Genomic DNA, 24,229 nt, shown 5'->3' with positions numbered 1-24,229 from the left:
TATGCAAAACTGCAACAAAAAATACACAAAATAGGAGAAAAATATACAGAACTGCAAAAAAATACACAAATTTACTCCAAAAACACACAATAAGACAAGTAAAATACACAAAGTGAGAGAGAAATAATCAAAATGGCAATAAAAATACATAAAAGTGAGTCCAAAAACAAATTATGACAACACAAATGTACAAAATAGCTCACAAAATTCACAACACGCCAATTAGAATACACACAATTACAGAAATATATACAAAACAGCAATAAAAACACACAGAATGACAGTATAAATACACAAAACTACTCCAAAAACACGCACTACAACAACTACAATATACAAAATGACAGAACAAGAACAAATTATGACAACAAAAATGCACAAAATGACTGATGTATGGACTTTTTTTAATATCGGCCATTTTTTTTTCTGCGTCGGCCTTTGAAAATCTGATTACGTTCGACCTCTACACAAAACACACAAGATGACTACAAAAATAAACACAAATTGACTCAAACCCTTTGTTTCCTGTGTTAATGCTGATTGTTCATTACTCTAAATGCAGACATGAATAATGATCATGTGACCATCAGATCAGATAAATCACATTTTCGTTGCCCCACTGTGATAAAAGCTGCCCGTCTCTGGTTCACTGTTTACTACCCAATCAGCAGCTGGATGAGTATCAGACACCTGGGGGGTATTTCTTCAAACCCAGCTCAGGGTTAAGTCAGGTTTAGCCAGATATTGCGGCTCCGTTAAGCCAAGTTCTGACTGGAACGGCCGTTTCATCAAAGAAAAAACACCTTAGTTACCGTAGTAACACAGTCTGTGGCACAAACCTGCTCCTGACTAGGTGTAAGCAGCAGGCTTGGCTTAAGCTGCAGACGCACTCTCATGAAACCACGTCATCAATTTGAATGAAGTCATTTAGTGATGCTTTAAAACACTCAACAAAGATCTATGAAAGGAAAAAAGAGTCAAAAAGACTTTTGTTATGCTTAGAGACGGTATTTTAAAAGGAAATTAAACAGAATGGTAAATGCTGATACAAATGACAATATAATCTTTGTCTTATGTGTACTGTACTTTTTCATGAAATGATCAGTCTTTATGTATATCTTATATAAGGATACGTGGGTATCCATCACCTCCGTTTACCGCACAGTCCGTCCATTCATTGAGGATCCATAGAATAATAATGAGAAAGCTCTGAATATACAGAGAGGGACAGGCTGTTCAGGGACAGTCACGGGGCAGAGCGAAGGCTCCCCGATGAGAAAATCCATGAGCACTATCGCTATTTGGGAGGTGAGCAGTGCTACACCTCACATGCAGAGCTCACCTGCATCGGGAGCGTCTGCAGTGTTGGACGTGACATCCAGCGGCGCACACAGCTGATCTGCTCCCTCCTTTCATTTGAGTTTCAGGTCTAGTGCTTTAGTTCCAAGAAACTATTCATCAAACACTCACAAGTCTCATGAATGTCATTTTACTTAATTGTGAGTTACAAGAAGCTTCAAGCTGAGAAGAGTTTGATGAAATAGGAAAAGCCAGTGTGGTCACGGACGGCTTAGCTAAACCAGGTTTAAACTGTAGGCCTGGCTCTATTAAGAACATTTTGATCTGTGGATCCATCATCTCACAGGTTCAGTTCCAGGCTTTTGAAGCTGTGATGGTCTTCTTTTTCCTCATAGTATGTGTGGTGGTCATACTGTAGTTTCCATGGCAACCCAAACTGTTGTCTCCACGTTGTTTGTTGTTCGGGGTCTAGATTGTCACAGCGAAGCGTGTAAACTCACAGTAATTACACATAAGTGATTTATGAGCCCACTCACCTTTTACACGGACAAAGAGCAAACAGTCGCCTGCTGTGTGTGTGTGTGTGTGTGTGTGTGTGTGTGTGGGTGCGCGTCATTCCTTAAGTTCTACGCAGATCTCTGTGTGCAGCCCTGTACATATATTTAAATTTGCATTTATTTTTATAATATCTTTCTTTATATAGTGTGTGTGTGTGTGTGTGTGTGTGTGTGTGTGTGTGTGTGTGTGTGTGTGTGTGTGTGTGTGTGTGTGTGTGTGTGTGTGTGTGTGTGTGTGTGTGTGTGTGTGTGTGTGTGTGTGTGTGTGTGTGCGTGCGTGCGTGCGTGCATGCGTGTGTGTGTAGTCCTGTGTGCAGAGAGCCGTGAGTCGCTCCTCCTGCTCCTCTCTGAGGACGCTGAGCGTCGAGCGGCCGACCTGTCCGCTCAGGCCCAGAGAGACGGACTGACTCTGCAGGAGTGTCACACAGACAAACAGCTGAAGGCCTGGGAGTGGAGAGCACGGCTCTACAGACGCATGAGGACGGGCTTCCAGCACGCGCGTGAGACGCACACATCGTCTATTACTACAGAAACACAAGAACACAAGACCTGTATAGACAGTCGCTCAAAATGAGAGACACCGAAATAAATTGGGTTAAAAGAGAACAAAAATGGTGGAAAAGATGGGGAAATGGGATTTTAAAAACTACAGAAATTGGTTAAAAGTTGCGAATTAGTGGCCAAAAATAGACAGAAAAAGTGGTAAAAAAAAGGTTCAAAATCTCGATATTGGTTTAAAAGCGGCATAAAGGGGAGTGATCTAATTTAGAAAGTAGGAACAATTAGATAAAACTCGCAAATATTGGGCATTTCAATTTGTTAATGTGGTTGAATTGGCAAAAAATAAGCAAAAGTGGTGGAAAGGGTTTTTAAGCCCCAAAAATGTCTTAAAAGTGGAAAAATGTGTTGAAAAGGCATTGAAATTTGGTGATGAAGTAGCAGAAATGGGAGTAATGCAGCAAAAATGCATTAAATGGAACAAAAATATGGCTTGGTGTAGTTACAGAAAAAAGGTAAAAATAAGCAAAAAAACTGCAACAAACGATATACAGAACTGCAAAAAAAATACACAAAAGTGACTCCAAAAACATACAGCACGACAACAAAAATACACAAAATTGATGAGGATGTTTGTGCCCCTGCTCAGGTGTGCCAGAAGTCCCGTCCATGGTCCGCCTGAGCGTGTGCAGCAGCAGCTCTCTGACCGTCACCTTCCAGGAGCCTCAGAGTCTAAACTCGGCTGTGGTGACCAGATACAGAGGTGATAAAATTAATAAAATGTCTCATGTTATTTTATTACTGTTACATACGTGTCAAACTACAGGAAGTAATGATCAAATCTTCATTATAACGCTGGTGTCCAATCGCAACAAAGCTGTAGAAGTCAAAGATGAAAAAAAAAAAAAAACAATACTGAAGGAGTGTGTGTGTGTGTGTGCGTGTGTGTGTGTGCACAGTGGAGTGGAGCTGTCTAAAGGACTTCTCACTGCTTGCTGGCGAGATGATCGTCGATAACCTGCAGAGTCTGAAGTGCACCATCGTTGGCCTCACCACGGTAACCACAGCATTCCTCCCCTCTGTTGTCATGGTAACCATACGCTAAAGGAAAGCCATGCCGCGTGTAAACTAGTCACTCTCCCCGGGTTGTTTTGATGGTTTACCACAAAACACAGCCGACAATACAAACCGAGGAGGTCCCACCACCTTTTTTTTGAAACAGATGATTATTGATCAATTATCAGCCAATAATATTAATCTATCAGTTTGTTGACACAAGTGGACCTGGTTGCGTTTTAAAGTTGCTACTATTCACAAACTGTAAAGTAAAAACATTAAAAGAATTGATTCATTTTCTGTGTGTTTCAGGGTCGGCTCTACTTCGTCCGGGTGTCGGCCTACAACATGAAGGGCTGGGGTCGGCCCACCCCATCTCTCCCTCCTTCTGCCGTGCCCTCCAGTGAGTTTTCATCCTCTTCATCCTCACCATCCTCATCATCACATCACTCCCAACAGGACACAAACAAAGCTATAGTTTACTTTTCACTCATGGAATCAGTCTTTTTCACTGTCAGCTTTGGTTGTTTAATGGAAGCTATTTCAATTCAACTTTATTTACACAGCTCAATGCTGAAACACATATGCTTTAACCCAAGGCAGAAGGACCAAGTCTCCACAGAGTCCTGCACAGCCTCCTGTGACTGTCGTTCATTGATCATGAATCTAAACATCCATTAATTACAATTTTTTCCAATTGCTAAAACACAATTTTGCAAACTAGTGTGGTTTTATCAAAATACTTAACACAATTCACAAAACCACACACCCAAACTGCAAAATACCTCCTATAGCCTGCAAAATGAAGCACTGCAAACAAAACTGCATATAGCATTGTCTAAATCAAACTTTTGCACCAAGTGGCACACACGTCATGCATATTTCCAGATGTTTGTCGAACCAACTACACACTGTTGGACATAATGTAAAGCACTCTCATCTTAAGATGGTTGCATCTCTCAGACCTTTAGAAAAACAAAAAACATATATATATGGCTTGGACAATGCAGCCTAAAGATATTTCCCCCACAGTAGAGTAAATTGTACAGGAAACTTGTACTCCAGTCTAAATGTCCAGATGACAGAGATGACAGTAAAACGGCTCAGGTTGGGCTGCACTCTCTGTCCAGCTTCTCGCATTGTCAACCTATGGTTGATGACATTATCAACTACGGTTGCTCTGATTTCATTTGAGAGTTGAGTTTTGGTCAGTTAAAATAACTTTGCTATGGATGTAATTTCAGTGTGTTGGAAAAAACTGTACTAGTCAATACTAACTCCGACTGACAGAAGTGAACAACCTCTTCTGTGTGTGTGTGTGTGTGTGTGTGTGTGTGTGTGTGTGTGTGTGTGTGTGTGTGTGTGTGTGTGTGTGTGTGTGTGTGTGTGTGTGTGTGTGTGTGTGTGTGTGTGTGTGTGTGTGTGTGTGTGTGTGTGTGTGTGTGTGTGTGTGCGTGCGTGCGTGCGTGCGTGCGTGCGTGCGTGCGTGCGTGCGTGCGTGCGTGCGTGCGTGCGTGCGTGCGTGCGTGCGTGTGCGTAATGTGAACTTGGTTTTTGTTCTCTGTCACGACTCCTTTCTTCATATCTCTGCTCTACGGCCTTGAGCCGTTGCTGTGCGTCTTTGTGTGTGTGTGTGTGTGTGTGTGTGTTAACTTATCAAACGCTAGTCATTGCTCAAGAGGCTGTTTTTAGGATCAGAGATAAACTGATGCAGATCTGAGACTTTAGGTCTGATGGTCTCTTCTCTATGTCTTCAAAATATTCTGTATGTACTGTGACTGACTGTCTTCAGACTTATTTCTGTCCTCAGACTGTTCTTTTTATCCTCTGATTGTTTTTTGTGTCCTCAGACTGTTCATTGTGTCCTAAGACTGTTCATTATGTCCTCAGACTGTTCATTGTGTCCTGAGACTGTTCATTGTGTCCTCAGACTGTTCTTTGTGTCCTCTGACTGTCCCTTGTGTTCTCTGACTGTTCTTTGTGTCCTCAGACTGTTTCTTGTGGTTTCTGACTGTTCTTTGTGTCCTAAGACTGTCCTTTTTGTCCTCAGACTGTTCTTTTTGTCCTCAGATGGTTCTTTGTGTCCTCAGACTGTTTCTTGTGTCCTCAGACTGTTCTTTGTGTCCTCAGACTGTTTCTTGTGTCCTCAGACTGTTCTTTGTGTCCTCAGATGGTTCTTTGTGTCCTCAGACTGTTTCTTGTGTCCTCAGACTGTTTCTTGTGTTCTTTGTGTCCTAAGACTGTCATTTTTGTCCTCAGACTGTTCTTTTTGTCCTCAGATGGTTCTTTGTGTTCTCAGACTGTTCTTTGTGTCCTCAGACTGTTCTTTGCGTCCTCAGATGGTTCTTTGTGTCCTCAGACTGTTTCTTGTGTCCTCAGACTGTTCTTTGTGTCCTCAGACTGTTCTTTGTGTCCTCAGATGGTTCTTTGTGTCCTCAGACGGTTTCTTGTGTCCTCAGACTGTTTCTTGTGTCCTCAGACTGTTCTTTGTGTTCTTTGTGTCCTAAGACTGTCATTTTTGTCCTCAGACTGTTCTTTTTGTCCTCAGATGGTTCTTTGTGTCCTCAGACTGTTTCTTGTGTCCTCAGATGGTTCTTTGTGTACTCTGACTGTTCTTTGTGTCCTCTGACTTTACGTCTGTCCTCTGTCTGTCCCTCAGCCTGGAGAGACACAGACAGCTGTGAGATCAGCAGGCAACACATCGAGTCCATGGAGCGTCTGCTGCAGCAAGTCCGAGCGACGCACACACATTACTGCTGTGGAGGTGAGTGTTAGAGGACGAGCGAGGACGACTTTCATCACTGAGCGTCAATCCCCACTCTTCTTCTTCTGTGGTTTTCAGACCCGTCAAAGCTGCAGAACTCCAGCAGGAAGCAGTCTGTGTCCAGGAGTCTCAAACACCTCTTCAACTCCTCCAACAAGTTTGTGAAGACTCTAAAAAGGTTGGTCTTCATAGTTCGCTCCGAGAGAACATGGAACCCTGAAGTGTTTGTTCAGGTTCTTCCTGTGAGAGGTGTTCTGATCAGTCGGACTGTACCACTCTGTGTACAGGGGGGTGTACCTGGCTGCAGTCTTCTACCATAAGGACAGTTTACTGGTGACAGCAGAGGATCAGATTCCCATTGTGGAGGTGGACGACTCATACAGCAGCTCTTTGATGCAGGACTTCCTGTGGTTCACCAAGGTACAGGGGCGGGGTTAATGTCCTTTAGAGGCAGGGCTTCTCAAACTTGTGGTCACCAGACACTGGGAGGGGGTCACCAGACACTGGGAGGGGGTCACTAGTTGCCTTCAAGAAACTAAGAATATTTTCTGAACAATTTGAGCCCAATTGAGCTAATTTTACCCTACACCAAACTTTCAATATTTGAACTTATTTTCCTTTTAATGCATTTTTGCTACATGAATCCCATTTCTGTCACTTCTACATCAAATTGCACTGCCTTTTCTGCACATTTTTTTCACTTTCAAGACATTTTCAGCACTTTTAACCTATTTTCACCATATTTCATGTTTATTTTTGCCAATTCAACCACAACTTGCCATGCCCATTATTTGCCAGTTTAAACTAATTATTCCAATATTTGACACTTTGAAACATTTTTACCACTTTTTTGTCCGTTTTTGACCACTCTAATTTGCAACTTTTAATCAATTTGTGTAGTTTTTAAAATCCCAATTCACCACCTTTTCCACCATTTTCTGTCACTTTTAATCTATTTTATTTTTGATTAAACAAGGATTTACATCTTTAAGATGACTATATACTACTGTATGTCGCTAATAATAATAAACTTCCTGGATAACAGTGGATATTATTCAGATAAATAAATAAATGTGGTTATCACAGATTCATAGAATAATGGACCATCATTTAGCTGACTTTATGGGTGGTCCCTAAAAAGCTCTTCCCTTTATTCCCCCTTATAGATGGCCCTGTCTCCACATGACTGTTCTTCAATGTTCATGTCTGTGTTTAACCACCTTCAGCTACAGTGGGGGTCTCTGGGCTATTGGACTTTTATTTTGGGAGTCATGGGCTGAAAAGGTTGAGAACCACTGCTTTAGAGACCTGGCTAATGTCCTTTAGGGGTGAGGCTAATGTCATTTAGGGGCTGGGCTAACATCTGTCTCCCTGCAGCTGTCCTGTATGTGGGACGACGTCCGCTGGCTCCGTCAGACGACCTTTGTGTCCTCATCTTCATCGTCCGTCCTTCAGTCCAGACACAAGATGCTCAGTGCCGCCGCCCAGTTGCAGGTCTGCCCGACCACATCAACACAACCACTGTCAGATTTTACCAAGTTTTAACCCTTAAACTGGCGTTTATCAACTAAACAGTCCAAAAGTAAAGAGCCATCAGCAAACGTACGTCTTCAGGTGTGTTTGTATTTAAAATGTGACGGAAGAAGTAGATTACTGACCACAGGAAGTAACGTCACTGTTTGATTTGACTCTGACTTTGATAGACTTTAATAATAGATATTCATTATAAAGACTTTCAATATAAGGACTTTTACTATAGACTTTCATTTTTTAAAACATTAATTATAGACGTCTTTATAAAGACTTGCTTTATAAAGACTTTAATGATAGACTGTCCTCGTAAACACTTTAATTGTTGACTTTATTTATAAACACTTATTATAAAGACTTAATTTTAAAGACTTTAACTATATAGACTTTAACTGTAAAGACTTTAATTATATAGACTTATTTTAAAGATTTTAATGATACATTTTCATTATAAGGCCTTTTATTATAAACATTTTATTTATAGACTTAATGACTCTAATGATAGACTTTCATTATAAAGCTTTTTATTATAAACACGTTATATATAGACTTTTATTATTAAGACTTTAATTACAGGCTTTGATTATAAATGTAAAGACTTAGACTTTCATTATGAGACTTTCATTATTAATACTTTATTTAGAGACTTAGAATTATGAAGACTTTTATTATAAAGACTTTAATTATAGACTTAGAAATAGGGTGAGAAGCTCAGTCATCCAAGAGAGGCTCAGAGTAGAGCCGCTGCTCCTCCGCATTGAGAAGAGCCAGATGAGGTGGCTCGGGCACCTTTATTAGGATGCCCCCTGCACGCCTCCCTAGTGAGGCTTTCAAGGCACGTTCCTCCGGAAGGAGACCTTGAGGAAGACCCAGGACATGCTGGAGAGATTATGTCTCTCGGCTGGCCTGGGAACTCCTCAGGATCCCGCCGGAAGAGCTGGATGAAGTGGCTAGGGAGAGGGAAGTCGGAGCCTCCCTGCTAAGGATACTGTTTTGGCAACGGATAAGCAGAAGAAAATGGATGTATGGATGGATAATAGACTTCTGTTATAAATACTTCAACTATAAAGTTTTTCATTATAACAACAGTTTAGATGAGTATTATATTATAGTAATATTTTCCATCTCAGTGTGTCCTCATAACTGGTTTCCCTCAGAGTCTACTGGGAACAGCCGACCTGGGCCGCGTCCACTACGAGCCCATCAAAGATCGCCATGGCAACGTGCTGCTGGTGACCATCAGGGAGGCGGACAGTGCATGCAGCGGGAGGTGGACCCCCCTGACTAAAGTACAGAGTCAGAGGAAGTCTCTGTCCACGCCTGAGGAGCCGCACGCTTTGGACATCCTCATCATCACCATTCAGGTCTGAGTCTGTCCCAGGTCTGCTGCTGGTTTATTTACTGGTCTAGTCTGAAGTGGTCTGACTCTGTTCTAGTTTACTATGGATGTGTTTAACTTACCGTATTAGGACAGGTTTAGACTGTTTGAAATATGTTTAGGATGCTTTAAGACAGGTGTTATGTCTTGTAAAGCCCCTGTAGCCCCCACTGTACCTGAAGGTGGTTGAACACAGACATGAACATTGAAGAACAGTCATGTGGAGACAGGGCCATCTATAAGGGGGAATAAAGGGAAGAGCTTTTTGGGGACCATCCATAAAGTCATCAAAATGATGGTCCATTGTTCTATGAATCTGTGATATCATTTCGGAACGCGTCATCAAATTGGAGTGTTTTGGCTCGCCCTGCAGTAAGAAAGGAGCAAATCACCCTCTACCTAACGATTGAGGGAATCAATGCAAAAAACACTTAAGCCCTAATAGCACTTTTATCATGTTTAAAGCACAGAAAAGTTGATTTAGCTTAACATGAGGCCTTTAAAAGTTGCAAATTAGAGTGGGCAAAAACAGATAGAAAAAGTGGTAAAACAGTTTCAAAGTGTCAATATTGGCTTCAAAGTGGCAGAAATTGGGGAGGAGGGGGTAATGTAGTTTAAAAAGTAGGAACAATTAGTTTAAACATGCAAATATTAGGCATGACAAATCGTGAATGTGGTTAAATTGGCAAAAATAAGCATGACTTACGCTGAAAAGAGGTTAAAAGTGACTATAATAGGTCAACATATGTGACATTAGGTGAAAAAGTGGTGGAAAGGGTTTATAAGTCCCAAAAATGTCTTAATAGTGGAAAAAAATTGATTGAAAGCGTAAATTTGATGGAGAAGTGTCAGAAATGGGAGAAATGTTGCAAAAATGCATTAAAAGAAGCAAAATATGGTGAGAAAAAGTGATGAAAATGGGTTAAAATATGGCAAGTTTGGTGTAGTAGCAGAAAAAGGATAAAAATAAGCAAAAGTGGACTCAAATTGTTCAAAAAATATTCTGAGTTTCTAAAGGCATCTGGGGACTCCCTCCCGGTGTCTCGTGACCCCAAGTGGGGTTGAGAACCCTGCTGCAAAGGTCTATCCTCTCTGTGTTCTCAGGACATCCTGTCCTATAAGCGCCGCAGTGCTCTCCGTCTCTCACCTGGACTCTACCTGGGCTTCCTGAAGCTCAGCAGCTCCGTGGATCAGATCAGGGTCCTGGTGTCTCAGAGGAACCCAAACATGCTCTGCCACAGCCGTATCCGGGACAACGCCAACGTGTCCAGGTACACAAATGCAGGCAGACACACGCACGCACACATACACGCTATGATGCACGCATGCACACATCTTTGATCGATGCATCACTGACTGCTTTCTTTCATGCCCCGCTTCCTACATTACCCATCATGCCTCTGTGTTCAGAGAGGAGTGGGATTGGATCCAGATGCTGTCAGCCGCTGGCGAGGAGGCGGAGCCCAGAGCAGAAAGCCACGCCCCCCTGCTATTCTACGAACTGCAGACAGCGATCAAATCCCTACTGAAGCTCATCAACCTCCCGCTGCACCAGGTATGTGTCTGGGTAAATGCAAAGATGACTCCGGATTTTCAACTATCGAGACGCACACGTTTTACTCGTTTACACTGTGACTCAGCAATTACACAACTCAACAATCTGACTGTGACTCTGCAATCACAGCACGACTTAACATTAATTTGAGGACTCAGCATGTTGCTATGAATCCAACTCAGTTTAAATGACTCAGCATTTATATTATAACTTCATGAGCGTACAGTGACTCAGCTCTCATTTCGACTTAACATTTTGAAATGGATCAAAACATGACTCTGCAATTATATGACTTGTAATTACACGTCAACTCAGCATTCAGCTCATGACTCAGATCTCACACGGCTTAGCATTTATACAATAACTCTGCAGTTTATTACAAATCAAAATATGACTCAGCAATTATACGGATTATAATTACACAACGACTCAGCATTCAGCACATGGCTCAGATCTCACACGACGTGAGCGCTCTAATGATGACACTGTGTATAGATGTTGTTTCGCTCTCACTGAGGATGATGATGATGATTGTGTTACAGGCGCGTCACTTCCGCCTCTACAGTCAGGAAGTGGTGGAGCTCGGTCACGGCGTGACTTTCCTGCTGCTGCTGCCGTCGGCCGACGACGTTTGCTCCGCCCCCAGCGCGTCACCGCAGTATACACCAATCACAGGCTTCATCCAGCTGCCTCTGCAGATGTTTGAGCTGGGTAACACAATACAACACACAACAACACAACACACACACACTTACTGTGTTTATGTTAAGCTTTAATGTTGATGTGTGTGTTTCAGTTCACTTCTGCTCATATAAGCAGAGGTTCATCAGTCTTTATTGCCGTCTGTCTTCTGTCCTGGACCTGGATGCCCTGATTACCCAGCAGGCTTTGCGTGAGGCCATCAGTGACGAGGAGCTAACGACGGCTAAACAGCGACACCAGCTTATCCTGGACTACATCCAGGTGAGGGGTCAGGGGTCAGACGGCTGTGTGTGTGTGTGTGTTTGTGCGTTAATAAAGTTGTTATTGTCTCTGCAAGACACATGTGTCAAACTCATGGCCTAGGGCCAAATCCAGCCCCTTGGAGCATCCAATTCAACCTGTAAGAGAGAGTAAAAATGACAGAGAAAACATGAATCATGAATGAATTTAACTCAACAATATTTGCAGCGGCTCACAGTTTTCTCGTTGCTTATATTGGATGATTGGAAGTCATTTCTAATGTTAAACAGTTATTATGACATAATATTTTCCTTAAATAAATAGAAATTGGTCACAAAATCTAGGAAATGTAAAGTAAAGATCCTGTTGGGACTGATATCTGTCATTTATTACTTAGATATGGTCGGTTTCTTACATATTTTATGTGTATGTAGAAGTGTAAACTAGGGAACAATAATGTTGAAATTACTTGTTCCTGCATAAAATCTGTGGCCCACTTAAGCTCAAACTGATCCGTATTTGGCCCCTGAACTAAAATGAGTTTGACACACCTGGTGTAAGAGGATCTGAGTTGTGTGTGATCTTTGTACATTTGTGTTTCTGTAGCAACTGGACGAGACCCGTAACGAGTTGCGGTGGCTCACTGACGCGCTGCAGTTTGCTCGTTATAAAAAGCCTCACGGCGGCGTTCCCGTCTCCCTGCTCCTGAATGCTCGGGCTGACTCCGCCCAGCCCAAGACCGACTCCACCTCCTCCGCCCTGGACTGCCCTCTCTCGCCCCCCGCTGGTCAGACCACGTTGGACTGTCAGCTCGGCTCGGACGAGGACGCCTCCTCCGAGGTCTTCCTGCCCACCGACAGCGACTACGACTCCAGTGACGCCCTCAGCCCCCCCGACCTGCTGTCACCTGACCTGAGCGCATGCGCACTGGGAGGGAGCCCACGTGCACTGGGAGGGAGTGCACCGGACGTACTGCACGTGCACGAGCTCAGGTGAAGTGTGTGTCGTACAACATTTGCTTTACGCCAGGGGTGTCAAATTCATTTTCACTCAGGGGCCAAATACTGAGTAGTTTGATGTCTAGTGGGCCGCAGATTCTGTGCAGTGTAAGAAAGCAATTTCAACATGATTGTGCCCTAGTTTGCACTTCCACCTGTAAATGACATCTACATCCAAGCAATACATGACAGATTTGAGTCCCTGCAGGATCTTCACTTCTAAATTCCTTGATTTTGAGACAGTTTTTTGTGTACGTTTTTAAATGTATCGATCTATTTATCTTGTCTACATTGCTCTATGCTTGACTTACAGTGGTGTGACACGCCTTCCTCCTGTTCTGATTGGTCCACAGGTACCGCTCGTGTCAGTCGGTGGACTCTGCCCCTCCCCTCTCGCTTGCCCCGGCCCTCTCCGACACCACAAAGACTCTGGAGGGTCTCTCTCTCTCCAGAGCCAATCAGGCGAGCCCACTCGTCAACGCGTCCACCAAGCGCCGCCTGCTGTCACGCAGCCACGGTGGTCAGTACTTTAGCGGCCCGCAGCGCTGGCTGCGTAGCCACAACGGCGAGAGTGTAAGCGATGTGCTGTCCGAGGGCGTGTACACAAAACAGGTTGACGCCCCCTCGCCTCCCACCTTTGTCAGCCACGCCTCGTGCATTTTAGATAACCGCCATGGACGCCACCGGGAGCCCCGCCCACATGCCCGCCGCATCTTTGCGGAGCCACCCCCAGGGCGGAGTTTACAGAAGCAGGAGGCAGAGCTCGCAGGGGCAGGGGGCATGTGCAAGGGGGCGGTGCCAGAGGAAGGCCACGCCCATGAAGTGGATTCGGATGAGCAGACAAACGCTCAGGTGTCGGAGATCCTCAGCAGCACGCTGTAGTAGGTGAGTAGGCCACGCCTTTAACAGACCAATCAGAGGACAAGCATGTGACCAAAGGACCCACTGTCATTGGCTGGCTCTGCTGCATAAATAAAGTTGCTGGTTCAACTCCGTCAAACGACCCGAAGGCCTCGACTGTTGGACATAATCAATGCAAACTTAACCATGATGTCACTGAGGTTGATGATGTCACAGGTGATGATGTCACTGAGGGTGAAACTAAGAAGTGAAACTGCTGAAGAGTGGACGGTTTCTCTATTTGTTGATGTTTGTGTGTCGAAAGGATTTTTTATTTTTTCCTCTTTATTTATTGACCTTTGACCTCACAGGAATGCGTGGAGTTCCTCTAATGACGCCACAATCAGTTTAGAGTGGATTCACCTGCAGATGTTAGAAATGTGTCGGAGGTAAGCCAATCATTATCAAGTTATTACAGAAACAACAGATGAAAACGTGCACTAAGGTTCTTATCAGGGAGGATACTCAAGTTTAAGTAAGAAACTGAAATGTTAAATTAGAAAGATTCAGGTCTTTACTGTAATTTCTGCTTCTAATCATCAGGCTGCACTGGATGCTCTGGATCTCACGTGTTATACTAAATATTTCCCGTGTGATGATTAAACTGGGCTAAGAGCTTCACTTTGACATGTGGTGACATATTTACCAATAATGTTTGTTTGTTCTGACCCAGGTGTGAAATCAAACTGCTTGGATTTTTATTATAATAACGCTGTTGATAGTGTGTGTGGTCCAACAGTGACACTTGCAGGTTAATTCAGGCACTGCAGCTGAAACTTTTATTTACTTTTACATGAAGAAAAAAACAACATATTTACAGAATAAATTTATAAATAACCACAGGTAAAAGGTCACCTAGTGAAACCATTAAAGCACTGGTTATCGGACTGGAATCACGTTTTTAATAATACATATTCATACAGACATAATTAAAAGAAATATTTACTTTCTTTGTGAATAAAAAAAACAGAAGCAGCAGCAGATTTTAATCCACTGTAAACATAAAGATGAAGATTTTTCATGTAATCCACGAGTCACAGGCTGAGAACCGCTGCTTTAAAGCAACAAGTGTGTGTTTAAGCTTCTAACGAAGTTCCTTAATCAATGTTCAGGGTTTGAATCCCACAGCGTTGGACCAGTGGTTTCCAACCTTTTCAGCCCGCGACCCTCAAAATAAAGGTTCCGCAGACAGGGGACCCCCACTGTACCTGAACGTGGTTGAACAGACATTTATCTGAATATCCACTGTTATCCAGAAACTTTAGTAATATTTGTGCCATAGTATATAGTCATCTTAAAGATGTAAATCCTTGTTTTGATCAGAAATGTAATGGTTTAAAAGTGACCATAAATGATGCAAATGGTGGTAAAATGATTTAAAAACAGCCGATATGGTTAAAAGTTACTAAATAGAGTAACCAAAAACCGATAGAGAAAGTGGCAAAAAGGGTTCAATATTGGCTTTAAAAAAGGCAGAAATAGGGGGGGAAATGTCATTTAAAAAGTAGTAACAGTTACTTTTAAGTGGAAAATATTTGGCATGAAAAATCAGAAATGTGATTAAATTGGCAAACACTTGCATGGAACACTGAGAAAAGTGACAATAATGGGGCAACATATGTGACATTAGGTGGAAAAGGGGTGGAAAGGGTTTATAAATGTATTGAAACTGACAAAAAAAATGCAGAAAGGCATTGAAATATGATGAAGTGGCAAAAATGCAAAAATGCAGCAAGAAAAAGTTTGGCGTCGTTGCAGAAAAAGTTACTTGAAAGCATCTGGCAACCTTAAATAGGGTCCCGACCCCAAGGTTGAGAACCACTGGTGTAGGAGACTCTTCATTCAATAATAAATCCTTCATAAAGGGAGCGGCTCATATCGAGCAAACATTCCTGTGATCTGTGAGCAGGTTTACATTTGTAGCTTTATTATTGGCTTCAATAAACGGATCATAGACTCGTCATCCAATCAATACACAGATTTATAAATGTACACATTCATTAGAGCACCGGACGACGACATGATCAAAGACTGGATGAAATCAGAACTGGGATTATCACCACTATTATTATGAATAAATATTAAATAATAAAGACACGGATGTATGAACTGCTCACAGAGTTCATTAATCTTAGCTTGGTCAGTGTATCTGTCCATGTGGCAGACAGCAGTGAGGTGTGCTGTGGTGTGTGGCAATAACGGTGATATTTGTTGAAGGGATCCTCCACGGTTTTTTACAAATGTGGCCTAAAACCTTTGAAATGTACTTATTAGTAGATTTATGCCTAACAAATCATCATTTTGCACCATATTCATTTATTTTAAATGGGACTACTTTACAGTTTTAGAGCCTGTGTTCCTCCATCTTGAAATCACATGATTGATGTCACATGGTGCCACTGTCTGTAAACATCCCATTGTTTTATATTGGAGTGAAGGATTCAGCCTGCTTTAGTTCATTTAGTAGCTTTTTAGTCAAAATGACAACTGATGCTTCTTTTGGTTGCTCTAAATAAGGAAAAGTTAAAGATGTTAATGTAAACCTGTTTCGTTTACGGAAAGAGCATAAAAACAGTTGTGATGCAAAAAATAATCTATGACCGCAGGAGGAGACAGTTCCAACTTTGCGGTTTGGTCATAGACAATGGAGCAGAGAAGAAAAGCTCTCTTAAGGGATCTTTACTCTCCCTGAAACAGTGCACCAACACGCTCTGATGGCTGAAGATAGCGAGTAAATCACAGACTGTTAAAAATGCAAAAACCCTGAGAATAGAAGTCCTTTTGGGTAAAGGTATTTTAGGAGAGCTCTTCTTCTCTGCTCCCTGTGATCATTTGGTTCACAACTGTTTTTATCCTCTTTCTAGAAGTTTACATCAACATCTTAAACTTTTCCTGATTTTATAGAGCAACCAAAAACAGCTCCAAAGTTTTCATTTTGACTAAAAAAGCTAAGTGAACTAAAAAGCAGGCAGGATGTTTACAGGAAGTGGGGCCGTGTGACATCATCAATCACGTGATTTCAAGATGGAGGAACACAGGCTCTAAAACTGTAAAGTAGTCCCATTTTTAAAACACAATTAAATGAATATAGTGCTAAAATAATGTTTTGTTATGCATAGATCTACTAATAAGTACATTTCAAAGGTTTTAGGCCACATTTGTAAAAAACGTGGAAAATCCCTTTAACAACCGTTGTGCGTCAGTGGTTCCTGGAATGAAAGAATCCAACGCTTGTCGGCGACTCCTTCACCGTCACCGTGATGAAGTTTGCCGTCACGTCGGTGACAAACACGTGGTCGACGAGGGTCGTCGCGGGACGCCAGTCCGTCTCCGTGTCCTCGTCCCTGAGGGCGGGGCGGTTGTTGCTAGGAAACGAGGCCCTGCCCAGCTCTGATTCGCTGGTGCTGTCGTCGGAATCGCCGGTGCTGAGCTCGTTCAGGACCGCCTTTCCATCCTCCGATCTCCGGACCGCAGTCCGCTCCGGCCCCGAGATGCCGCCCGCTGGCAGGACGGAGCGCTGCACCGTAGATGGGCGACCCGCAGAACCTGGATATTTAGCAGCGGAGGTGACTGGGTAGTTACTGGTGGACACTGGGTAGCTACTGGAGGGTTTGGTGACACTCTGCAGGTTCAGGGCTCGGAGGTTCAGCGCCTGGTTGTTTCGTTCCCGTGGTGACGCTGACGCCTTGTTGGGCTGTTTGTGGTGAAAGCTCTGAGATCTGCTAAAGGATGAGTGTCTGTAGGGGGCGCCGTCCGAGCCTCGGACCCACAGCGCGCTCAGGGAGCCGGGCCGGCTCAGCCCGGTAAAGGTGAAACTGGCTGGCTGCAGGGGCTTCCTGTGGGGGGGGCGCTGCTGTGGGGGTGGGGAGGAGGAGGGCAGGGCCAGCGGCTTCCTCCCTCGCTTCTTCTTCTTCTGACGAGGAGGCTCGAGTTTGGCCGGGAGCATCTGAGGCCTTTTCTGAGGGAGGAGCTTCACCTTCTGATCTTCATCTGAGGATGAGAAGGAGAGGTCGGAGCACATAGACGAGGAGGAAGAGGAGTGGCCTTCCTCGGCCACGGCCGGAGTCGGAGGCTAAGAGAAGAAGGAGAAAAAGGCTAGTCATTTATGAACACATTAACTCAAATGTTTCACCAATGTTTCAAACTCAAGGCCCGGTGGTCAAATCTGGCCCTTTAGAGCATTAAATTCGGCCCGCAGCAGAAAGCATAGAAAGTCAGAAAAACCATGAATTATTGTATAAATTATAAACAAATTCAGTTGTAAATGTCTCTGCAGGATATCTCCGAAATAATACACAAAATCCACATTTTTCCCATCCTTATGTCAAATGATGGCAGTCATTTTTCATCTCAAATTGTTAAAAGAATAAATCTCCTCAAATGACATAAATTGGGCACAAAATCAAAAATGTAAATTGAAAGTAAAAATCCTGCTGGGACTGAAATGCTTTGATATTATCAGGGCCGTACATATTTTATCATTTAGTCATACATAGAAGTGCAAACTAGAGCACAATAATGATTAAATTACTTATTTTCCCACCTAAAATCTGTGGCCCACTTAAGATAAACCGTTCTGTATTTGGCCTCTGAACTAAATGAGTTTGACCCCCTGCACTAACTGGTTTCTGAGCTGAGACTGGAGAACTAATTGGTTCTATTACCAGGATCTTCCGAGGTCGTCCTCGAGGTCTCTTTCCCTTCTTCTGCAGCAGCAGCTCTCGTTCCTGTTCACTGAGGACACACACACACACACACACACACACTACAGTGACTTTTCAGCACCACAGCGCAACACATTGATATTTTGAGTTAAAATGAAACAACACACACAAACCTAAACATAAGGGAGTGTGAGGGTCCACACACAAGCCAAAACAGCTCACACAGTTTGTTCATTAAGTTCTAATGATTGAGGACATTTAAGTATTTTGGTCTGAATTTAGAAGGCTGTGGGACAACCAGAAGGAGGAGGAGGAGGACGTCAACGCCTGCATTTTGTTGGTGTGTTATCCTAAAAATGTCCTTAAATATCACAAAAACAAGTGTACACACTAACAAGAGAGAGTTTCTGACCGTTTGTTGAAAGCTGCCAGCAGACGGGGGTCCAGAATGTTCTCCTCTGGTTCCCAACTGTTGTGTCTGTAAACAAAGCAAAAGTAGAGTCCGTCATAATTCCTATAATAACGTCACAACATGAATGTGACGTTGTTATATTTGAGGGAATGTCAAAGTTCATGCAAAGCATTTATAAACACATTTACCATCAAATGTGTTTGTAGTTTAGAAACAGGCACAGTCACATGCATAACAAGTAAAACATTACCTAATAATAAAGTATGGACACAATACACAATGTTATATTAGCAAGTCATCTAAGAATTATACAGGATGTTGCTTTTCCCTTACTTTCCTCTTTTTGATATTTTTATCACAACTGTAAGAGTTTTTCCACAAGAGGACTAATATGATACATTATATATTAACAAATGTAACACCCTGCTCACATGGTGTGCGTGTGTGCTTCATGTGTGCATTCCTTGTGTTTTACTAATTTATCCAATATTCTTAGATGTAGGGGATAAAAACACGGGGTTTCCATGTCATTTTATTTAATGTATTAATGTTTTTCACTGTCAGTGTGGTTCCATCACTACGGTCCTGGCTCTGAGTTCCTGCCCGCTGTGAGGCGCTGACAAACGGATTAAAGCGTCGAGAGAGCCGCGGTGAGGCGGAGGAACAAGCACCGGAGACACGGAGGTTTGAACCCGGTCCGTCGCCTCTAAGTAGCGGTACAACCAGCAGGCCGATCCGCTTATTGTTAGCTGCTGTGGATGTAGCAGCAACTGCTAAGTATTAGCAGCTAACGGCTAATTATGTTAGCATCGGAGCCCTGTTGATAGTGGTTGAAGATGCTAACTGTTAGTAGCTAACGGCTAGCCTAGCACTCACTTGGACGACCAGCCTCTCCACTTGACCAGGTACTCCAGCTTCCCCTGCGGAGAGAAACACACGTGAAGGCGGACACTCGCTCCGCTACGCCCCGCTGACGGAGCTTCAAGAGCCGGGGCTGAGCTTACCTTCCTCGGCCGTTTGCTGAGGATGCACTCGGCATCAAATACCTGTCCCACCGTCACCGCCTCCATGACTGCTGGGCTGTGAGCCTGCCCGGCCCCCGTAGGACACACACACCGACACTTTAAAGTTAGTTTTTTACTCGTAAATCAGGATCTGATTTTTTTTTTTTTTTAACTTCTCTTTTTAATTCATTCAAAACACACAGAAGAGTTAGAAAACAAATGATACATGTACTTAAAACCATGAAACATTCAAACTGAACTTGAGTCTCATGCAGCGCCAAAATCTACAAAATAAAAACAGTTTTCAGGATGACTTTTGGAAATATATATATATTTTTAGCATCACCTAAATCAGGTTCCAAAAATAATTATGAAAAGATCAATGAGAAATTATGATTTGTATAAATATGAAGCATATGTCAAGAAAGCAAACTGGTCAGATGTATTTTTACAATACGATCCTGAAAAAGCATTCCAGCTGTTTGACCAAATTTTTATGAATATTTTTGAGCATCTTGCACCTATTAAAAATGTACAGTTCGGGATACTAACAGTCCATGGTTAGATAAACAATTAAAGGACTTTATGACAGAAAGAGATCAAGCAAAATTGACAGCAACTTCATCTACCTTTAAATCTGATTGGCAAATATACTGTAAACTGAGGAACTTTGTAACAAAATTAAACAAGAAGAAAAATAAGTTATATTATGATAATAAAATTGAGGAAATTAAACGCGATTGTAAACAATTATGTAATACTTTGAACTATGCAATAAAAGGAAACACAAAATCAACACCAGCTTATGTAGAAAGTCACGTCAATGATTGCTTTCTAACTAAAATAGATACACTTAAAAATAGTGTGCAAATACAGAATTTAAATATTTCCAATAACTTGATAAGTAAGGAAGGAAAGACATGTAAGTTTAGTTTTAAGAATGTCAGTGTTTACAAATAACAACTACGAATCTTTGCCAATTTTTAACATGAATTGGGGAGCAGCACTAAGCGGAACCTTCGTGAGCAACGGTGTTGTGTTTTACCCGGAACACTTTCAGTGTCGGCCCGTGTTTGGTAACAGACATGTATCGGGCTGACCCTGCCGTTAATTAAGAGCTAAATAAAAGTTATAATCACAGATTCATCAGCTTTATATTTAATTAATGAACGTGTTTCATGCTGAGCGCAGCCGCCACGTGCTGAGTGACGTCATTAGCAGGTCAGTGCAACTTGTTGTTATGAATGACTGACATGACTGTAGCTGAAATTCTTCCTAGTTTAACTGACGGGCAAAACATCACGTTTAGTCTGTGCCTCTAAGGAAGGGGTTCTCAACCTTGGGGTCAGGACCCCATTTGGAGTCGCGAGACATTGGGAGGTGGTCGCCAGAAGTATTCAAGAAACTTAAAATATTTTTCTGAACAGTTTGAGCACATTTTTGTCTATTTTTACCCTTTTTCTGCAACTACTTATAACTTGCCATATTTTGACCTATTTTCACCACATTTCCCCCATTTTTGGTCACTTTGAACCGATTTTATGTCTGATTAAAACAAAGTATTTACATCTTTAAGATGACTATATACTATGGCCCAAAAAATAATAAACTTCTGGATAACAGTGGATATTATTCAGATAAATAAATAAATGTGGTTATCACAGATTCATAGAACAATGGACCATCATTTTACTGACTTTATGGATGTGCCCCAAAAATCTCTCCCCTTTATTCCCCTTATAGATGGTCCTGTCTCAACATGACTGTTCTTCTATGTTCATGTCTGTGTTCAACCACCTTCGGCTAAAGTGGGGGTCCCCAGTCTCTGGAACCTTTATTTTGGGGGTCGCGGGCTGAAAAGTTTGAGAACCACTGGTCTGATGTTAAATTGTGCCTTTTTTAATGGAATCTGTTTAACTTCTCCTCCAGGTGAGGGTCCTCAGGTGTGACTACGTGTCATGATGTCACTCCTTGCGCTGCTGCGAGCCCCGCTCCCCTCGCTGATCCTCAGGTGTGTGCGGTCGCGTGACGCTCAGCGACGCGTGATCCGATGGAGAAGTGGGCGGAACCAGCAGCAAGACGAGTGGAGGAAACGTAATAAGACGGTGCTGACGTACATCGCCGCCGCCGGAGTGGGAATGATTGGACTGTCGTACGCCTCCGTGCCGTTGTACCGCCTCTACTGTCAGGTGGGCCGCCTATACGCAACAATATGTATTATTATTTATAATGCCTGTGGCGGTTCTCCCTGCAGGTGTCCGGGCTCGGAGGAACGGCGGTTGCCGGTCACGACTCTGAGCAGGTGGAAACCATGACACCCGTGAAGGAGCGAATTATCAAAGTGACGTTTAACGCCGACACACACGCCAGCATCCAGTGGAACTTTAGACCTCAGCAGAGCGAGATCTACGTGGGTCACATGACTCATCACATGATGACTCATCACCTGACTTGTAAGCTGACTCTCCTTCTGTGTTCAGGTGGTTCCAGGTGAGACAGCGTTGGCCTTTTATCGAGCTAAGAACCCCACGGACAAACCCATCATTGGGATTTCAACCTATAACGTGGTTCCTTTTGAGGCCGGACAGTATTTCAACAAGATCCAGGTCAGTCGCTGCGTCTGTATCTGTTTAACACACGTGTGTCATGTGACAAATGATTACACAAACAAACGCATGTCAGTGCCCGATCCTTTTAGATCCTTTGAATGCATGCGCGTAGACTACGTCACTTCTTTCACTCGCAAACTTTACGACAGAGCTCCTGGGATGTGATATTTGAATGTAAACCGACCGTACAACGTTTATTAAATATTTAATAGTACATATAAACATGTGTCTGTTTTTGTGAATTTTTTTTAATTGTTAATTTAAAAAAAAAAAATTGACTCAAAGGATAAAACACCGGTTTCCCCCCTGGTTGCACAAATACTTCATGTACTGATGTGTGTAACTAATAACTACCCACCCTGCAAGAGCACATTGAATAGATGTTTATGTATTATTTGAAAAGTTTTAAAGCTTTGTTATTTTCTGAGCACTTGATGAAGTCGTATAGTATTTAAAAACAGGTTTTGAGGCAGTGTGAATAAAAGAATAATAAGAAACATTTTATCTCTGTCCTTCTAAAGTAATAATACTGATAAAACAAATAGATAATAAAAACTGAAATGATGCACCCAACGAGTTTATATTTATTACAATTTAATTTATTCAATCAGACACTGAAATCCATATCTGCATCTAACACCAAAGCTACAGATTGAATTTATTGTGAATTGATGTATTTGATGGAAATATTGTAGTGAAGAAAAACAGATTACATTGTTTTAAATAAGAATTATTCACATAACAAAATATCCAAAAACTGATACAATCAAAAACAGAAAATAAAACCAAAATAAATGGGAATTCACTCAAAACATAAATTTCTAATAATTTTTCATTTTTTTACTCATTAAAAAAGTGACAAACATGGCTTTGTATAATATATATGTATGCATAGAGTTGTGCAAAATAGTCAAGTGATGGTAACTCAAACTTCTCTATTTCTTACGCCGTTGCTTTTACTGCCGTAAATCAGGCCGACCGGATGCTTTAATAACACACACGGGCCAAGGTTGACCTTGTATTTGTCTCTGTTTAAATGTGTGTTTTTGGTCCTCAGTGTTTCTGCTTCGAGGAGCAGCGTCTGAACCCTCAGGAGGAGGTGGACATGCCCGTCTTCTTCTACATCGACCCAGACTTCGACGTGGATCCTCGGATGGCTCGAGTGGACACCATCACTCTGTCCTACACATTCTTTGAGGCCAAGGGCGGACAAAGTCTGCCTCTGCCCGGGTTCTCCTACAGCTCACTGAGAACGTCTGATAAACCTATGACTGACCCATGAGGAGGTTCGCCTACAGCTGACTGAGAACGTCTGATAAACCTAGGACTGACCCATGAGGAGGTTCTCCTACAGCTGACGGAGAACGTTCGTCTGACATCAGTTTGTTTGAGAAGAGCAGGAGCTTCAGACTGAAGAAGTCACAGAATTACTGTATGACGACTGAACTCATTACACCTTTGGATCTTAAACAATAATGTGATTAAAGTTCAGTTTCCTGTGTTTTTGTTCTGCACACACACACTTTGCCACCATGCTTTTATTTTTTTTGAAGGAGAGGAAGTTGTTTCTTTGATGAAAACAACTTCATTTAAGAAGATAAACAACAAAGAAACGGTGCGTGTTTAGTTTTCTTGTTGCGTGTGTGTTGCTTAGAATGTGTTTAGTGCAGTGTTTTTAAATCTTGGGGTCGACTGAAATGTCGGGTAATTATTTAATAAATAATTTAAAAAAAACATCAGCTCGCTTTAATGTCATTATTCTGTGCTCATGTTCAGCTATTTTAGATGACAAATGTAATCATATTACATATTAAATCACAAGGATTACAAAAGTTTGTGGATTTTTTTAGAGGTGGAAACTTTCCATGGTAATTATTGAAAATAAACTGGGAATTCACAAAATTTAAGGTTGGTCCTTTACAGCGATGTTAAATATTGTTTGGAGAAGATATTTTAATATCGTCTTGACTTAAATCAGTGTTTTTCAACCTTGGGGTAAACTGGAATTTAAATTGGGTCGCCTGAAATGTCCAGTAAATAATTAAAAATAATTACTAACTAAA

General features: G+C 42.3%; 3 protein-coding genes across 8 annotated transcripts in view; 2 read left to right on the top strand and 1 right to left on the bottom strand.

Annotated features, from left to right (window-relative positions):
• Positions 1–14,021, top strand: part of ankfn1a (ankyrin repeat and fibronectin type III domain containing 1a) — a 36,902-nt gene extending 22,881 nt beyond the window's left edge. For all 3 annotated transcript variants that reach the window (XM_028477065.1, XM_028477067.1, XM_028477066.1), the window contains 15 exons: positions 2,162–2,356; positions 3,004–3,117; positions 3,314–3,411; positions 3,723–3,813; positions 6,070–6,174; positions 6,253–6,352; positions 6,462–6,594; positions 7,552–7,668; positions 8,862–9,068; positions 10,187–10,353; positions 10,493–10,637; positions 11,180–11,348; positions 11,434–11,600; positions 12,186–12,571; positions 12,931–14,021. In XM_028477065.1, the coding sequence (XP_028332866.1) occupies positions 2,162–2,356; positions 3,004–3,117; positions 3,314–3,411; positions 3,723–3,813; positions 6,070–6,174; positions 6,253–6,352; positions 6,462–6,594; positions 7,552–7,668; positions 8,862–9,068; positions 10,187–10,353; positions 10,493–10,637; positions 11,180–11,348; positions 11,434–11,600; positions 12,186–12,571; positions 12,931–13,459 (2,723 nt within the window). In that variant the 3' untranslated portion in view covers positions 13,460–14,021. The remainder of the gene's footprint in view (positions 1–2,161; positions 2,357–3,003; positions 3,118–3,313; positions 3,412–3,722; positions 3,814–6,069; positions 6,175–6,252; positions 6,353–6,461; positions 6,595–7,551; positions 7,669–8,861; positions 9,069–10,186; positions 10,354–10,492; positions 10,638–11,179; positions 11,349–11,433; positions 11,601–12,185; positions 12,572–12,930) is intronic.
• Positions 14,022–14,338: 317 nt separating this feature from the next.
• On the bottom strand, positions 14,339–19,650 carry LOC114481946 (chromobox protein homolog 2-like). Of its 3 annotated transcripts, none has more exons than XM_028477041.1 (5): positions 19,558–19,650; positions 19,430–19,473; positions 18,554–18,619; positions 18,142–18,211; positions 14,339–17,549 (listed from the first exon to the last, which is right to left on the bottom strand). In XM_028477041.1, exons 1-5 carry the CDS (start codon positions 19,621–19,623, stop codon positions 16,677–16,679), a joined length of 1,119 nt encoding a protein of 372 aa, XP_028332842.1. In that variant the 5' UTR covers positions 19,624–19,650; the 3' UTR covers positions 14,339–16,676. The 3 variants fall into 3 exon arrangements, with proteins under 3 accessions (XP_028332842.1, XP_028332841.1, XP_028332840.1); XM_028477040.1 differs by having other exon boundaries at positions 14,339–15,723; positions 16,651–17,549; positions 19,430–19,636; XM_028477039.1 differs by having other exon boundaries at positions 19,430–19,636.
• On the top strand, positions 19,190–23,652 carry cox11 (cytochrome c oxidase assembly homolog 11 (yeast)). 2 transcript variants are annotated; one of them, XM_028477043.1, is made up of 5 exons: positions 19,190–19,681; positions 21,487–21,746; positions 21,812–21,967; positions 22,038–22,163; positions 23,224–23,652. In XM_028477043.1, exons 2-5 carry the CDS (start codon positions 21,516–21,518, stop codon positions 23,446–23,448), a joined length of 738 nt encoding a protein of 245 aa, XP_028332844.1. In that variant the 5' UTR covers positions 19,190–19,681; positions 21,487–21,515; the 3' UTR covers positions 23,449–23,652. The 2 variants fall into 2 exon arrangements, with proteins under 2 accessions (XP_028332844.1, XP_028332843.1); XM_028477042.1 differs by lacking the exon at positions 19,190–19,681 and adding an exon at positions 20,623–20,778.
• Positions 23,653–24,229: the final 577 nt, after the last annotated feature.

Source organism: Gouania willdenowi, chromosome 19 (genome assembly GCF_900634775.1).
Source record: "Gouania willdenowi chromosome 19, fGouWil2.1, whole genome shotgun sequence".
Lineage (NCBI taxonomy): Eukaryota > Metazoa > Chordata > Actinopteri > Blenniiformes > Gobiesocidae > Gouania > Gouania willdenowi.
Note: the sequence above shows the minus strand (reverse complement) of the source record. Positions and strands in the feature narration are given on the sequence as shown.